The 17,351-nt window shown below is 46.3% G+C and overlaps 1 protein-coding gene across 1 annotated transcript; it reads left to right on the top strand.

The window, feature by feature from the left end:
- Positions 1-9,719: 9,719 nt before the first annotated feature.
- LOC123052565 (DNA repair protein RAD16) lies at positions 9,720-16,707 on the top strand. The gene is made up of 15 exons (XM_044475809.1): positions 9,720-9,894; positions 9,968-11,055; positions 12,439-12,561; positions 12,634-12,707; positions 13,213-13,273; positions 13,448-13,594; positions 13,690-13,775; positions 14,214-14,283; positions 14,451-14,579; positions 14,672-14,899; positions 15,581-15,685; positions 15,767-15,919; positions 16,073-16,161; positions 16,238-16,318; positions 16,397-16,707. The coding sequence occupies exons 1-15, from the start codon at positions 9,864-9,866 to the stop codon at positions 16,467-16,469; spliced, it is 2,538 nt and encodes an 845-aa protein (XP_044331744.1). The 5' UTR covers positions 9,720-9,863; the 3' UTR covers positions 16,470-16,707.
- The last annotated feature ends 644 nt before the right edge of the window (positions 16,708-17,351 follow it).

The following is a 17,351-nucleotide window of genomic DNA, read 5'->3' as shown; positions in this document are numbered from 1 at the left end:
CCGCGTCCTGCCTCCTCGAGGCTGCGCCCTGCGCGCCACTCCAGCCGTACCCGTCGGGGCCTGGCCGCGCCCACCGGGGCCGCGCCCCTGCTCGTCTACGCTGCTGCCTCTCCGCAGTCGCCCGCACGCGCCTGGGCTCGCTCACGCCCGCCTGCTGCCTCGTCCGCTGCTGCCTACTGCTTGCCGTGCTTGCTACTGCCTCCTGCTACGCTCCTGCTGCTTTGGCTGCTGCTCATGCCGCCACTACTGCTGCTCCCTGCTTCTAAGAGCAACTCCAACGGGCCAACCCAAACGGACGGCGCTTTTGTCCGCTTTTGTCCGTTTGGGTCGGCCCGGCGGACACAAACGTCCGACGCTGTGTTTGGGTCGGCGCGAGCGCCCAACGCTGGCCCGACCCATTTCATAGGCGCGCCAAAAAAAGTATTGCAAGCATTTTGAAAATAAATACATGCATTTAATTAAACATAAAAGCCGGCCACGAAGGCCGGCGAAAGTCCACATTACATTAATAAAACACTAAACTAGACGACGCGCTGCCCTAGGCGTCCTCGTCGGCGGCGGCGTCTGCGTCGGGACCGATGAGGTCGATCAACGTCGGCGCAGGGCCGGCCCAGGGGAACGCCGTGTTCCAGACGGCGGTGATGTCGGGCTTTGACGCCGCTGCCTGGGCCTGGCGCGCCTCCTCTTCGGCCTCGCGCTCGAGCATCTGTGGGCGCTCGCCCTCCCGGCGGTCCTCGGCAAGACGAACGCGGCGCCAGTGGTCGAGGTAGGCCGCCTCCTGCTTCTCCGTCGCCCCGAGCCAGATCGGCGGAGCGCTGACCCACTCACGGACTACTCCGGTCCAGGAGTAGCGCTCGAGGTAGGCCGGCTCCTCCGGCTCGGCTTTGGGCGGGGACGGCGGGGCCACCGGCGGCACGACGCAGTCGCCCGCCACGGAGAGGGCCATGGCCTCCGCCATGGCTGCCTCGAAAGCCGCCTCGTCCGCCTCCCTCCACCGCTCCTCCTCCTCGCTCTCCTGATGGCCGCCTGGTAGGCGGCCTCGGCCTCCTGGTCCTCGTCGCGGACGACGAGCGCGGGTGGCGGCAGGCTGTGGTCGACGCCGCGGACGCCGCGTCGCCTCGCCTCCTCGTGCTCGAAGGCGAACCATCGAGCCCAGTTGATCGAGTCGACGGCGAAGCGCGGGTTGGCGCGCTGCTCCGACGTCAGCAACGCCCACCGGCGCCGCACCTGCTCCGCATGGGCCCTGGCCGTCCGCGGCGCCGTCAGCACTGGGATCCTCTCTGGATCCAAATGCCAGTCGTGCGGCAGCGTCACGTCCGGGTACGGCAGAGGCACGCGGTGGTGCCAGTGCCACTCGGCCTGGTGCAACGGCACGTTGATGCGCTGCCTCTGCCGGGGAGCGCGCGCCGGCGCGGGGAGGGCGGGGAGGGAGGGGGAATGGCGCGCGGGGGCTTTGCCCTTGCGGCTGCTGCCGATGCCGGAGAAGAAACCCATGCTGGCGGTGGCTAGGGTTGTTGCCGGCGTGGGGGCAGGGGTGGCCAGATGGGGATGGGGGGCGAGTGCTAGTGGATGAGGACGGACCCGCCGCACGCCCAGCTTAAAAAAGGACGACCGTCGTCGCTGACGCGTGGGCCCAAGGTGGGCGGTCGTCATAAATTATGTTGACCAAGGTAGTTGGACGGTCGCCAGGTGGGGATGCGGCGGACGGCGAGGAGACGCGCGGCGCGTCCGCTTCGTGTCCACGCCGACGCATTCTAGGCGCAATTTTGGGCCGGAAATGGGTCGGCGCGGACGCCGGACGGACACGATTTGAGTTTGGGTCGGCGCGTTGGGCCGCTACTTTTATCCGCGCCGACCCAAACAGACGCGGACGGACGAAATGGGTCGCCCTATTGGAGTTGCTCTAATCCCTGTCGCTGCTGCTCCTAATTACTACCACTGTTGCTCTTGGCTACTGCTTGCTGCTGCCGCCGTAGGCCATGGTCGCTGTGACTCCCGTGCATGCGTGCCTAGCATGTTCGGCCAACATGTTAGTGCCCAGCATGGCCGGCCCAGTTAGACTAGTCTAGGAATAGTTAGGTTAATTAAATTATTTGATTAGTATAATGTGTAGATGACATGTGGGTCCCTTTCAATTAGATTAGTTTTATGTATTTGTTTAGGTACAACCTATGAAATGTGGCCACACCCTGCCCTTTTGAGTAGTCAAAGTTGACTTGGTCAGCTCGGATTAAAACAAATTAAAATAAAACCAGAAATTTTAGAAATTGATTTAAAACTTTAGAATTAATAGAAAATGCGTAGCTCGGATCGAAAAACTTTATATATGAAAGTTGCTCAGAACGACGAGACGAATCCGAATACACGGTCCGTTTACCTGTCAGATGTCTCTAACTATCTGAACATGGAACATTCCCCCTCCGGTTATCTGTCTAACACAGGTCCGGAACCGGGATTACATTCCCGGATGTTTTCTCTCTTCATCTGTATCACCTAGCACTGCGTTAGTTCACCCCTAACACCGCGTTTTACCATGTTATGCATTATGATGCTTTGTTTGCTTTATATTTATTGTTTCTTCCCCTCTTCTCTCCGGTAGACCCCGAGACCGATGCTGCCCCTGTGATCGACTACGTCAACGACGACACTTCTTCCTTTTCAGCAAGTTTCCAGGCAAGCCCCCCCCTTTGATCATCCTGATATCGCCCATTCCATTCTCTCATGCTTGCATTAGATTTTACTACTGTTATTGTTTGCTCCTATTCTGATGCATAGTCTGCTTTTGTAACCTGCTCATTGTACCTTACCTGCTTATCCTAAACTGCTTAGTATAGGTTGGTTAGTGATCCATCAGTGACCCCCACCTTGTCTTTGTTGCCCCTGCTTCATCATTGAAGACCCGATCAACGGGATCGAAGACCAGGCCCCGGCACCGCACATCACTTTCCCCTTAGTTGCTCGACACTACTGGGTTACTATCGAGTGCCGAGGGTGAGACCTCTACAACACTTCTGATGTTAACCCTGTAGTGTAGCTATTCGATCGTGGTCATCGAGGGTGATTCCGCCTTAACCACTTCCGATACGACTCTGTCGTGCAACCCCTCAAGTGTGAACCTCGAGGGTGGTTCCTCTTACGTTCACCTTGATGATTACATCGAGTGGAATTCACCGAGGGTGATTCCTCGGGTTTTCCCCTTGATGTTTGGACACACGGATACTTGGACTTTACCACTGTTACTTGGAAAGGCGGGTCGACCCTGAGGGGTACCCGCGAGTGATGTGGAGACGGGTTGACCTGGAGGGTGCCCGCGAGATAATTACGAGGCGTGGCCGGGCATTCCTAGCCCTTGCCGCAAGTCCTCGAGACGGGGCAACGGGGTCACATCTTTCGTGAGTCTCTACTTGTTACCGCGTGCTCCTAATCCACTACGATTTGTATATTTGATCCGAGGGGCCTCTAGCCTGATAGCACTAACCATCACGTGGGCATAGTATGGGCGTTCTGCGTCGTATACATCAGCCGAAGCTTTATAGACGTCAGCGACTGAGCGGCGCGCGCCGGGTTGGACTGGTAAGCTCCTGCCTTTTTTAAGGTGGTAGCTAGGTCTGCTCACCGGCCGCCCACGCAACATGCAGGAGTTCCCGGGGAGATGGCCCATGACCCCTGGGAGCATAGGTTTAGCCCGGCGTGCTTGACCTCTCTATTAAGCCTAGGTCGGGTTGCGGCGTATTGTTTGGCCGAGGCCGGACATGACCCAGGAAAGTGTGTCCGGCCGGAGTTAATCGAGCGTGGTGGGTAAGTTGGTGCACCCCTGCAGGGAAGAAAACATCTATCGATAGCCTGTCCTACGGTAACGGACACTTGGAGTTGTTTCCCGATCGATACAACTAGAACTGGATACCCGAGATGAGAAATGGAGATGAGAATTGGAGATGAGAACTGGATAGTATGGCTCTGGGATTGCTTTCTCGCAGGGAGTCGAGAAAGGATCTCTGGCCGAGGTTGATAACACTACTACTACTTTACTTTATGCTACTCTACTCCCCCCTGTTGCTGCAAGATGGTGGTTTCCAGAAGATGCTAGTCTTCGATAGCTAGGCTTTCCCCTTCTCTTCTGGCATTCTGCAGTCCAGTCCACAGATACAACCCTTTTCATTGATACTGATGCATATGTAGTGTAGATCCTTGCTTGCGAGTACTTTGGATGAGTACTCACGGTTGCTTTGCTCCCCCTTTTCCCCATTTCTTCTTCTTTCCGGTTGATGCAACCAGATGTCGGAGCCCAGGAGCCAGATGCCACCGCCGATGCCTACTACTACGTGGAGACCGCCGATGACCAGGAGTAGTTAGGAGGCTCCCAGGCAGGAGACCTTGACTTTTCGATCGATGTTACTTTTGTGCTAGCCTTCTTAAGGCAAACTTGTTTAACTCATGTCTGTACTTAGATAATGTTGCTTCCGCTGACTCTTTTGTATTCGAGCTTATGTATTCGAGCCCTCGAGGCCCCTGGCTTGTAATATAAAGCTTGTATTATTTTAATTTGTGTCTAGAGTTGTGTTGTGATATCTTCCCGTGAGTCCTTGGTCTTGATCGTACACATTTGCGTGTATGATTGTGTGCGATTGAATCGAGGGCGTCACAGTTTATGTGTGATAGAGCGTATCATATCACGGGGTTTGGATGCACCGGCGAAGTTTGCACCAACTCTCAAGGTGAGAAAGGGCAATGCACGGTACCGAAGGGGCTAGCAATGATGCAAGGGTGAGAGTGCGTATAATCCATGGACTCAACATTAGTCATAAAGAACTCACATACTTATTGTAAAAATCTACAAATCATCGAAACCAAGCACTACGCGCATGCTCCTAGGGGGATAGATTGGTAGGAAAAGACCATCACTCGTCCCCGACCACCACTCATAAGGAGGACAATGAAAGAAACACCTCATGCTTCAAATTTGTTACACAAGGTTACCATACGTGCATGCTACGGGACTTGTAAACTTCAACACAAGTATTTCTCAAATTCACAATTACTCAACTAGCACGACTCTAATATTAACATCTTCATATCTCAAAACAATCGTCAAGTATCAAACTTCTCATAGTATTCAATGCACTCTATATGGAAGTTTTTATTATACCCATCTTGGATGCCCATCATATTAGGACTAATTTTATAGCCAAAGCAAATTACCATGCTGTTCTAAAAGACTCTCAAAATAATATAAGTGAAGCATGAGAGATCAATAATTTCTATAAAATAAAACCACCACCGTGCTCTAAAAAGATATAAGTGAAGCACTAGAGCAAAATTATCTAGCTCAAAAGATATAAGTGAAGCACATAGAGTATTCTAATAAATTCTGATTCATGTGTGTCTCTCTCAAAAGGTGTGTACAACAAGGATGATTGTGGTAAACTAAAAAGAAAATACTTAAATCATAGAAGACACTCCAAGCAAAACACATATCATATGGTGAATAAGAATATAGCCTCAAGTAAAGTTACCGATAGATGAAAACGAAAGAGGGGATGCCTTCCGGGGCATCCCCAAGCTTAGGCTTTTCGTTGTCCTTGAATTTTACCTTGGGGTGACTTGGGCATCCCCGGGCTTAGGCTCTTGCCACTCCTTATTCCAAAATCCATCAAATCTTTACCCAAAAACTCGAAAACTTCACAACGCAAAACTTAACAGAAAATCTCATGAGCTCCGTTAGTATAAGAAAGCAAACCACCACTTTATGGTACTGTAATGAACTCATTGTTTATTTATATTGGTGTTAAACCTACTGTATTGCAACTTCTCTATGGTTCATACCCCCCCTTATACTAGCCATAGATTCATCAAAATAAGCAAACAACACACGAAAAACAGAATCTGTCAAAAACAGAACAATCTGTAGTAATCTGTATCAAATGCATACTTCTGGAACTCCAAAAAATCTAAAAACATAGGACGTCCTAGATAATTTGTTTATTGATCTACTGCAATTGGAATCAATATTTTATCACTTTCTGGTGATTTTTAACAATTGTTTTCGTGAGAAGAAAGTTTCTGCCTTTTTCAGCAAGGTCAAATAATTAGCACCCCAGAAGATCCTATAGGTTTTACTTGGCACAAACACTAATTAAAACATAAAACCACATCTAACCAAAGGCTAGATGAATTATTTATTACTAAACAGGAACAAAAAGCAAGGAACAAAAATAAAATTGGGTTGCCTCCCAACAAGCGCAATCGTTTAACGCCCTAGCTAGGCATAAAAACAAGAATATATCTAGGTGTTGTCATCTTTGGTATGCAGTCCATAAGTGGCTCTCATAATAGATTCATAAGGTAATTTAATTTTCTTTCTAGGAAAGTGTTCCATTTCTTTCCTTAATGGAAATTGGAATCTAATATTTCCTTCTTTCATATCAATAATCGCACCAATCGTTCTAAGAAAAGGTCTACCAAGGATAATAGGACATGTAGGATTGCAATCTATATCAAGAACAATGAAATCTATGGGCACATAATTCCTATTTGCAACAATAAGAACATCATTAATCCTTCCCATAGGTTTCTTAATGGTGAAATCCGCAAGGTGCAAATTTAAAGAACAATCATCAAATTCACGGAAACCTAACACATCACACAAAGTTTTTGGAATCGTGGAAACACTAGCACCCAAATCACATAAAACATAGCATTTATGATCTTTAATCTTAATTTTAATAGTAGGTTCCCACTCATCATAAAGTTTTCTAGGGATAGAAACTTCTAATTCAAGTTTTTCTTCATAAGATTTCATTAAAGCATCAACGATATGTTTACTAAAAGCTTTGTTTTGATCATATGCATGAGCAGAATTTAACACAGATTGCAACAAGGAAATACAATCTATCAAAAAACAATTATCATAATTAAATTCCTTGAAATTTAAAATAGTGGGTTCATTGCTATGTAAAGTTTTGACCTCTTCAATCCCACTTATACCAATTTTTGCATCAAGATCTAAAAACTCTGAATCATTGGGACGCCTTTTAACTAAAGTTGACTCATCTCCGGTCCCATCTTTATCAAGATTCATATTGGAAAACAAAGATTTAATAGGAGACACATCAATCACTTTTAGATCTTCATCATTATTATCATGAAAACTAGAAGAACACGCTTTCACAAAGCAATGTTTTTTTAGCACGCATCCTAGCGGTTCTTTCTTTGCACTCATCAATGGAAATTCTCATGGCTTTGAGAGACTCATTGATATCATGCTTAGGTGGAATAGATCTAAGTTTCAAAGAATCAACATCAAGAGAAATTCTATCCAAGTTCCTAGCCAACTCATCAATCTTAAGCAATTTTTCTTCAAGCAAAGCATTGAAATTCTTTTGCGAATTCATAAATTCTTTAACACTAGTCTCAAAACCAGAGGGCATCTTATTAAAATTTCCATAAGAGTTGTTGTAGGAATTACCATAATTATTAGAGGAATTACTAGGGAACGACCTAGAATTAGAGTTTCCTCTATACGCGTTGTTACCAAAATTGTTCCTACCAACAAAATTCACATCCATAGATTCATTATTATTCTCAATCAAAGTGGACAAAGTCATATCATTAGGATCAAAAGAAACACTCTTATTAGCAAACAATTTCATAAGTTCATCCATCTTTCCACTCAAAACATTAATTTCTTCTATCGCATGAACCTTTTTACTAGTGGATCTTTCGGTGTGCCATTGAGAATAATTAACCATAATATTATCTAGGAGTTTAGTAGCTTCTCCTAAAGTGATTTCCATGAAAGTGCCTCCCGCGGCCGAATCTAAAAGATTTCTAGAAGCAAAATTCAATCCGGCGTAATTTTTTTTATAATCATCCATAAATTCAAACCATGTGTAGGGCAATTACGTATCATTAATTTCATCCTCTCCCAAGCCTGTGCAACATGCTCATGCTCAAGTTGCTTAAAATTCATAATATCGTTTCTAAGAGAGATGATCTTAGCGGGAGGAAAATACTTAGAGATAAAAGCATCTTTGCACTTATTTCATGAATCAATACTATTTTTAGGCAAAGAAGAGAACCAAGTTTTAGCACGATCTCTAAGTGAAAATGGAAATAGCTTGAATTTAACAATATCATTATCCACATCTTTCTTCTTTTGCATATCGCACAAATCAACAAAGTTGTTTAGATGGGTAGCGGCATCTTCACTAGGAAGGCCAGAAAATTGATCTTTCATGAACAAAGCAGCATTAATTTCACAAGATTCAACATCGGTAATAGGAGCAATCGGAGTGCTAATAAAATCATTGTTGTTGGTATTGGAAAAATCACATAATTTAGTATTGTCTTGAGCCATCGTGACAAACAATCAATCCAACACGCAAGCAAACAAGAAGCAAGCGAAAAGAGACGAGGGGCCCACAAGGGTGGGGGGGTGGGCCTACCCCCTGGGTGTGCCTTCCTGCCTCGTGGCCGCCTCGTTGCGTCTCTGACTTCCACTCCAAATCTCCTGGATTGCGTTTGTTCCAAAAAAGATCCTCGCAAAGGTTTCGTTCCGTTTGGATTCCGTTTGATATTCCTTTTCCGCGAAACACTGAAATAGGCAAAAAAACAACAATTTGCACTGGGCCTTTGGTTAATAGGTTAGTCCCAAAAATAATATAAAAGAGTATATTAAAGCCCATTAAACATCCAAAACAGATAATATAATAGCATGGAACAATAAAAAATTATAGATACATTGGAGATGTATCACTCACCATCCTTCTGGGGGATGACATGCAAGTCACTTGCTTGGCCAGGAGCTTGGTGGCCTCCGGTAAAGGCACCAACAAACTCGTGGCACAGGTCCGACCAGGAAGAGATGGAATCCACTGGCAGGTGCATCAACCATGACATGACGTTGGGCTTAAGTGCCAACGGAAAGTAGTTGGCGAGCACCTTATCGTCGCGAGCCCCAGCGGCTTGCATCGCGATGGTGTAGATGCTGAGGAACTCCGATGGGTGAATCTTGCCGTTGTACTTTTCCCCAACATCAGGCTTGAACGTGCGGTGGGAGGGCCACTGGAACTGCCGCAGCTTTCGGGTAAAGGTCGGACAGCCCACCTCGTAAGGTAGGCCGCCAGGGCCCCCCGGTGCTGGGTGGTCTATAGCAGGCCCCGCACGCCGATCTGACTGATGCCGCGCCTCGCGCCGTCACTCGATGGTAGTTCGAGCGTCTTCCTGAGCTCGCTCTCCAAGAACTCGACGTTGATCGCAGCGGGTTCGCGGGTCGGACGATGCTGTTTATTGCTCTCCAATTAATGAAGAAAGAGAGAAAAGTGATAACATAGCTAGTTACTACTAGTAGTATGAGTAATATCACATATATCAAGGCAAGATGAGTCTATAGCCTAATAAATATAGTATTGCATGTTACCATATGTTACTCCTCACTGTAGAAAAAGTTGCTGTTAGTCCGTCCGGTATCCAACGATAGACATGGCGTGGATGCAAAAGCAATGAATCGGCATCGCTTTTGTTCCTGCCTGTCTGTCACGCTCGACGAACCTTGGCATGGGAACTCCATGGATTAATCGAGGCTGGGTTCACACATGACGTGACACACACACACACAATCCGGCTGTTCCTTCCGGAGCACAATCCACCTGTTCCTTCCGGAGCACAATTCCCCGCTCCCGCTGACCCGGTCCACCCCTGCAGCTGCAGTTCCTTCCCGCCCTTTCCTCTCCCCATGACCGACTTAACCCCACAACCCAACGCCCCCAAACCCCGGCCCGACTTTAAAATTCACCCAACCCACCCTCCCCACCTCTCGCCCTTCCTCCGTTTCCGCACCGCCGCCGCCGCCGCCGCCCCGCGCGATGCCTCGCCGTAACGGGAAGAATGCATCTGGTAAGTCGCCTCCTTACGCTGAACCCCTCGAATCCCACCCCTCAAGCCCTGACTCCCCGCCCCCCCATCGCAGGCTCCGGCGGCAGTCTTCGCCGCCGGCGCGACGACGACGACGACGAGAGCGTCCCCTCCGATAACACCTCCGACTCCGACTTCGTCGCCGATATGGAGGACGAGGTGGCGGACGACGACGAGGAGTTTGCCTCCGATGAAGATGCCCCCGCGCCCGCGGTGGTGATCGAGGTGGTGGCGCCGCGTCCGGTGCTGTCACCACGGCCGCCCAAGTCCAAGTCGAGGCGGAAGAAGAAGAAGGGGAAGCGCGACGAGGACGGTCCGCCCCTGCCGTGGGAAGAGTGGGAGGAGGCTAATACCAAGTGGCTCGACGAGCGCGCCGGGGCAGTGGAGGAGACGGACGCCCCGGCCGCTGGGGTGGTGCCGACCGCGGAGCCGGCCCCGGAGGTGCTGCTCCAGCTGCTGCGTTTCCAGAAGGAGTGGCTCGCGTGGGCCCTGGCGCAGGAGGCCTCGGTTTCGCGCGGCGGCATCCTCGCCGACGAGATGGGGATGGGGAAGACCATCCAGGGCATCGCGCTCGTCCTCACCGCGCGCCGGCTCCGTCCCCCCGGCTCGCCCCCGCCCTCGCCACCGTCCTCGTCACTGGCCCCCCCGATGCGCCGGGTAGGGTGCACCCTTGTGATCTGCCCCGTGGTGGCCGTCATCCAGTGGGCGCAGGAGATCGAGCGGCACACGGCCAAAGGCAGCGCGCGCGTGCTGCTCTACCATGGCGCTCGGCGGGGCTCTCAGAAGTACGATTTCGACACCTTCGACTTCGTGGTCACCACCTACTCCACCATTGAGGCGGACTACCGGAAGCACATAATGCCACCCAAGATTCGGTGTGACTACTGCAATAAACAGTTTTACCCCGAGAAGCTGAAGATTCACTTGAGATATTACTGTGGGCCCGATGCTCTTCGTACTGAGAAGCAGGCGAAGCAGACGAGCAAGAAGTGGGCTGACACCAAAGTGAAGGGGAAAGGGAAGGGGAAAGGGAAGAGGAAAAGTGGTAGTGAGGAGGAGGAGGATTTTGAGGAATTGGGTACCAAATCCAGGGGCAAGTCACCTCTACACTCAGTGCGGTGGGAGCGGATTATCTTAGATGAGGTGATCATATGCCCTTTCTTGCTGCATTTTTTTTATTCAGCAATATAATAAACTGCATATAGATATGAATTCTCACGAAGTAATCGATTTTTCGAAGGGAACACTTGGTCCTGGTCCATGCCGCCAATCTGCATAAACTGCATATATAGATATGAATCCTCAGGAAGTAATCGATTTTAAAACGGAACACTTGGTCGTGGTCCATGCCGCCAATCTGCCATGTATTACTTCTTAGGGCTGTAACCCTGTTTTCTTAGACTAAGCATGATTTCGGACTGTAAAACATGGCAAATTCATATCCTAAGCAAGAAAGGATCACATTGTATTAGATTTGTTAGCTAGGCGCACTCTGTATGTTTGGATGAAGAACATTAAGTTGATTTTATACTATCTGATTTGGGGGACTTTTTAAAATTGTAGCCTCCATGTGAACTTGTTACTGTATCCTTTGGCAATGCATAACATGATATAACAGATTATTTCTACAGCATTTCCAGGTGATATACTAGAAGTTCTAATAGCTTCATCATTATTGTGATAAGAGCTCTTGTTGTAGTATTTCGACCAATGATCTGTTCCTGTACATCTGGTTGTTCTTTGTTGTAATGTTTTGGTGATGACACTTGCAAGAATCAGAACTCTACTATTTGGTTTCTATGATACTCCCTCCGCTCTAAATTACTTGAACTAAAACCACGACGAGTAATTTGGAACGGAGGGAGTATATTTGTAAAAATTAACATAACGTATGATAGGTTTACTTGCTGTATTGCACTGTAGTGCATTAAGTTGCACACAAGTGTTTTTCTGCTAATCTAAATCTATTTATTAATAGTCGGCACACCATGTTGACATCATGAAGCATGAAAGCTGAATGAGCAGTTATGCAAAATCCACAAAGTTTATAGCTCTGAATTTGATACCAAGGTCCTTTTTCCCTGGCAAGCTCATTCTGGTGTTACTGAATGCTCCTGTTCTGTTGGTGTTTTTCAACATGATGATGTTGGCCAGCAGCCTAGTTTCATGTCTAAAAGGAAGCTTGTCCACGAGTACTTGTCCCATCTCGAAATATATTACTTTCTGTACGCATGTTTCAGTAGATAATAGAGATACATATTAGGTTTTATCAAGTGGACAGTTTCTAGGTGTGTTGCTATTGGCTTAGTGTTTTGTGTTCATCATTACACTGTTTTCTGAAATTTCAAGGATTGAGACCAATTTATGTACTTGAGACACACAGCTGTGTTCTCACTACACAGTGACTTCTTTGTCTTTTTTGATGAGTATCTTCAATCTTATAATATTTTCCTGAAATTCAATTCAACAATGATTGACCTGTTTCTTTTTAAAGATGATTCATTCCCTCCATGTTCTTTTCTGCAGGCTCACTTCATAAAAGATAGACGATGCAATACTGCAAGGGCAGTTTTTGCATTGGAATCGGAATACAAGTGGGCTCTGAGTGGGACACCATTGCAAAATCGTGTTGGAGAACTTTACTCGCTGGTTTGCAACTAACATTTGAAGATCCTGACCAATTTTCTTTTACCTCCTCTATTCTTACTGTTGTTTTCTCAGATTCGCTTCTTGCAAATCTTTCCCTACTCGAACTACTTCTGCAAGGACTGTGACTGTCAGATACTAGATACCAAGTAAGATCTGCCTCTACTAGTAATATCTGGTGATGGAACAACTAATTTTTTATTAATAAGTGTAGATTTACTTAAAAAATTATTCATTTGTCAACTCTATCATGTAACCACAGTCCAGTTTTGGAAGGATATTATCGTTTGAAAGTTATGATCTATAGTGCCATCGGTCAACCACACAGCAGTCCAGTTATGCTGATGGGCTCTAGACATTTGGCTCTGTCCTATAAGACCCACCAGTCAACCATACATACATCACAATACCATTTGATTTATTTTGTACCAATTGTGTGACCTACGGATGGTCTTATAACTGTTGCAAGATTCAAAATGTAGTTCTGTAAAATGTTAGTTGCTATAAAGAGGTGTATTTTCTAAAATTTACTCTAGTATGATTCTAAACAAGGTTACTGTTGCAATGTTGTAGTTGTATCACACCAGGTCATGAGTTGCTGCTGTTCCCATTGTTATTTCTTCGTTTTAGTTATTGACCCCTAATCTCCTGCAGTATGAAGAAAAAATGCGACTGTGGTCACTCATCCGTCAGGCACTTTTGCTGGTGGAATAAGGTCAGTTACAGGGTTCTATATGTCCCTGATTTTGACATACTCCCTCTGTCCCATAATATAAGAGTGTTTTTGACACTACACTAGCAAAACGAAGGGAGTATTTTTTATTATGGGACGGAGGGAGTTTTTTTATTTGTGACATCATCTTTGCTAACACAAAGCCATTTTTAACAGTACATAGCGACACCAATATTGTATGGATCCGCGAGTTTTGAGGGCAGAAGAGCCATGACTCTTCTCAAGGAGAAAGTCTTGAAGGGCATAGTGTTAAGGCGGACAAAAATAGGCCGAGCTGCAGATCTTGCTCTTCCACCAAAGACTGTAAGTCAGCACAACACGTTATATACACAATGAATGTAATGCCTCCTCGTCTATAGTTGTACCAGTTGCAAGAAGTTTAACTTTTAACATGTTAGGTGACATTGAGGCGGGACTCTTTTGATAGAAATGAAATGGAATTTTATGAAGCCTTATATACTCAAAGCTGCACGCAGTTTGATTCGTGAGTCTTCCTTCCCTTCCTACTTATGTAGTGATACCATATGGATTATTCAGTAGACATTGTGTGATTATTATGCTGCTTCTGCAAAAGTTGAAAATCCAGTTTCATCTGAACAAGAATCTTCTTTACTAGCTTCAAACAGCTTTGATTTGCAATACATCGTAGCAAAGTGCCATTGTTATTGGTTAGAGCTCATCCATTTGTTTTGTCTCTGGATTTAATTAAACACCAATTTCTCTGGACTGGAGTTGTACTTACAACAGATGCAAGGTGCATTGCAAAGAGATTCTGCTCATAATCCATTACTCGATGTAGCAGGTTTTCTTTTTGTAATCACTGGATGCCATTGTAAAGTAGCTTACGTATGCAAACGCTCCTTTATATTTCCTATTTTGAATTTTTTTAGTTTTTTCAGATAGTTAACGCTGTTTTCTCCAGGTATGTTGTTGCTGGAACGTTGCTGAACAACTATGCACATATCTTTGACCTCCTCACGAGGTTGAGACAGGTGTGCACATAATTCCTTGGATATCCTTAGAATTCCTTATGGGTGCAACAAGCTACTTTAATCGCCTATAGTCTATGCTGCTATGCCATTTTTTTCCCTATAGAATTGCACTCTTAATTATGTCTCTTTGTTGAAGTAACATGTTGACTGTTCCATCCAAATTGTAGGCTGTCGATCATCCATACCTTGTTGCATTTTCCAAGACAGCAGAATCTCGGGAAGGATGCAAAAATCAACAAAATGGTGCCATGGAAAGCCAGTGTGGAATATGTCATGAATTGGCAGAAGATGTGGTGGTCAGTAGGTTGCCCCTGGAAAGTTATTTGAGCTCATGCATTGTTTTCCACTGGTTATAAGCTGACTTTCACATGTGAACTTTCCTTTCAAGGTTACATCTTGTGATCATGTATTCTGCAAGACTTGTTTGATGGAGTACTCTGCAACTTTGGGGAATGTTTCATGTCCATCTTGTTCAACGCCTCTTACTGTTGACTTAACAACAGAAAACTCGAGACGAAAGGTCCCTGCAAATTTGAAGGGTGGCAAACGCTCAGGAATACTAGCCAGACTACAAAGCCTAGCAGATTTCAAGACAAGTACGAAAATTGATGCATTGGTAAGTTGGACAACTTGTCAGCATATTTTTGTTGTTTGCAGCCAATCTGTATGTTGACAGGCTTGATGTGTAGGGGAGTGAATTTTCTGTCAACAAACTCTTATGCATAGTGGTAACATTGGAAGTTCTAGAAACTGTTTTTGCCTTCAGTATCTTGGCAAGAGCTGGTGGTAACCATATCTTGGCAAGAGCTGGTGGTAACCAGCTGTGTATTATTATTATCCAAATATTTGATTATTAGGTGGATATTTTGTATGGGCTAAACTAATTCATCTCTATGAAGATAAGACACACCATCTGAAGTTATTGAGTCAATAGTAAACAAGTACTCCCTCTGTCCCATAATATAAGAACGTTTTTGACACTACACTAGTGTAAAAAACGTTCTTATATTATGGGACGGAGGGAGTAGTATCCTGCAATTACCTAAGTCCAGCTCTGTTCTCATTGGCTTAATATATTTCATGACATCACTGGGACACCCTGGCATGAAACTAACCTTGATCAAATTATAAGTCTTTTGGTATAGAGAGGTTTCCGGAGAGCGATTTAATGGTTCTGTTAAGTCTAGTGTAATTATGGTTCTTTTAGGTCAGCACTAGGCACAATAAGAGCAATCTTACTATTACGTCAGAGTGGACCATGATATGTGCAAAACATTATTGACATTTTTTAATGCAGAGAGAGGAAATAAGAAACATGATTGAGCATGATGGTTCTGCAAAAGGGATTGTTTTCAGCCAGTTCACATCGTTCTTGGATTTGATTGAATTCTCCCTGCAGAGGGTAAAGTATTGATACTCATACTGATATTTAGCATTGCATTGTTTATTGACAAATGGAATAATTTATATGATGGTTTAACAGTCTGGCATCAAGTGTGTGCAACTTAATGGGAAAATGAACATGGTGGAGAAGGGGAGAGCTATAGATACCTTCATAAATGACCCAGATTGCAGGATTTTCCTGATGAGCCTGAAAGCGGGAGGAGTAGCTCTTAATCTTACTGTGGCATCTCATGTAAGCCAGTGCATATCCTCCTCCTTTATTTATGTTAGTTAGACAGCAATAACCCATGTAGTTGCTCAGCGTTCAAAATAAGCAGAACGATCCAGTTGATGCTGCCTGCTTCCTGCTTATATATATATATGTATATTCCCTGGTGGATGATAGGTTTTCTTGATGGATCCTTGGTGGAATCCAGCAGTGGAGAGCCAAGCGCAGGATCGAATCCACCGAATCGGACAATTCAAGCCTATTAGGTAATTTGCTATGCTAATTAAAATGGACACTCCGCCTCCTTTATCTGACTTGTCATATATGATTTGACTGACACAGAAGCACGAGGTTTGTGATCAAGGACACAGTTGAAGAGCGCATCCTACAACTGCAAGAGAAGAAGCAGCTTGTGTTTGATGGGTAAATCTCGTTTCGCCATCCTTGGGTCGGGTGGATGGGATGATGTTGGCTGATACATTCCTCCCGTCCTTTTTGCAGCACCGTGGGTGACTCGCCAGAGGCCATGTCGAAGCTTACAGAGGCTGACCTGAAGTTCCTGTTCCAGAACTAGCTCGTCTTGTTTCCCCGATGATGTTCCCGGAGCCGCGTAGGAAGGAGGAATACATACATCCGTCAGGCAGCGCCCGAGGCCAGCAGCAGGACGCTTGCCTCGCATATTGACTATAGCATGCTGTTTACTTTTCTAGCCAGCCCTAAGGGATCATGAGTTTTGGATGGCGTACTCTGTAGTTTTGGTCTTGGGAACAACATGGGTTCTATCCAGTTTACTTGTTTGGGAACGGCAAAAGCAAAACACGGGCGCTTGTCCATTGGGACCATGGGTCTGTGGATTGGACGGCCCTGCTTAGCTAAGCTACCGACGAACAAAACGCACAGGATCAGCCGTCAGCGCGTACCTTGCTTGTGATAGCACCACTAGCATAGAGTGGCCCTATCGGGCAGTTGCCTTTGCACTCTGCTCCTGCTCATGGAGTCATGGCTCTGCACGCACGCATATGCTAAGCCTGTGCTTTTGCCGTCGAACCTGAGGACAGGCTTGATGCCAGTCTTTCCGTCTTCTCTGCCACCTGTGCCCTGTTTATCTCTAGCCGGGACTACACAGTCCCGTATCGTCAGTCTGTGTGGTTCCTTCAAAAATTCTAACGACAGCCAAGACCATCCGTCGCCGCGGGTGTGAACTGCCGGGCCTAATCATTCATCGCCGTGATTGCTCGCGCCTGCTCTGCGTCTCTGCTGTCTGCCGATCTAGCTAGCAAAACAGCACCACGTGTGGGGACCAAACCTACCGAGAAAACTGAACGCCACGGACCACGGAAGGCGATTTCTTGGGGAGGCAAATACACCACGGACCACGGAAGGCGATTTCTTGGACAGGTCATACAACTTGCGCACGATGGATAGTAGTTTGGTGCACAAACTTGTAAAACTGGAT

Source organism: Triticum aestivum, chromosome 2D (assembly GCF_018294505.1).
Source record: "Triticum aestivum cultivar Chinese Spring chromosome 2D, IWGSC CS RefSeq v2.1, whole genome shotgun sequence".
NCBI lineage: Eukaryota > Viridiplantae > Streptophyta > Magnoliopsida > Poales > Poaceae > Triticum > Triticum aestivum.
Note: the sequence above shows the minus strand (reverse complement) of the source record. Positions and strands in the feature narration are given on the sequence as shown.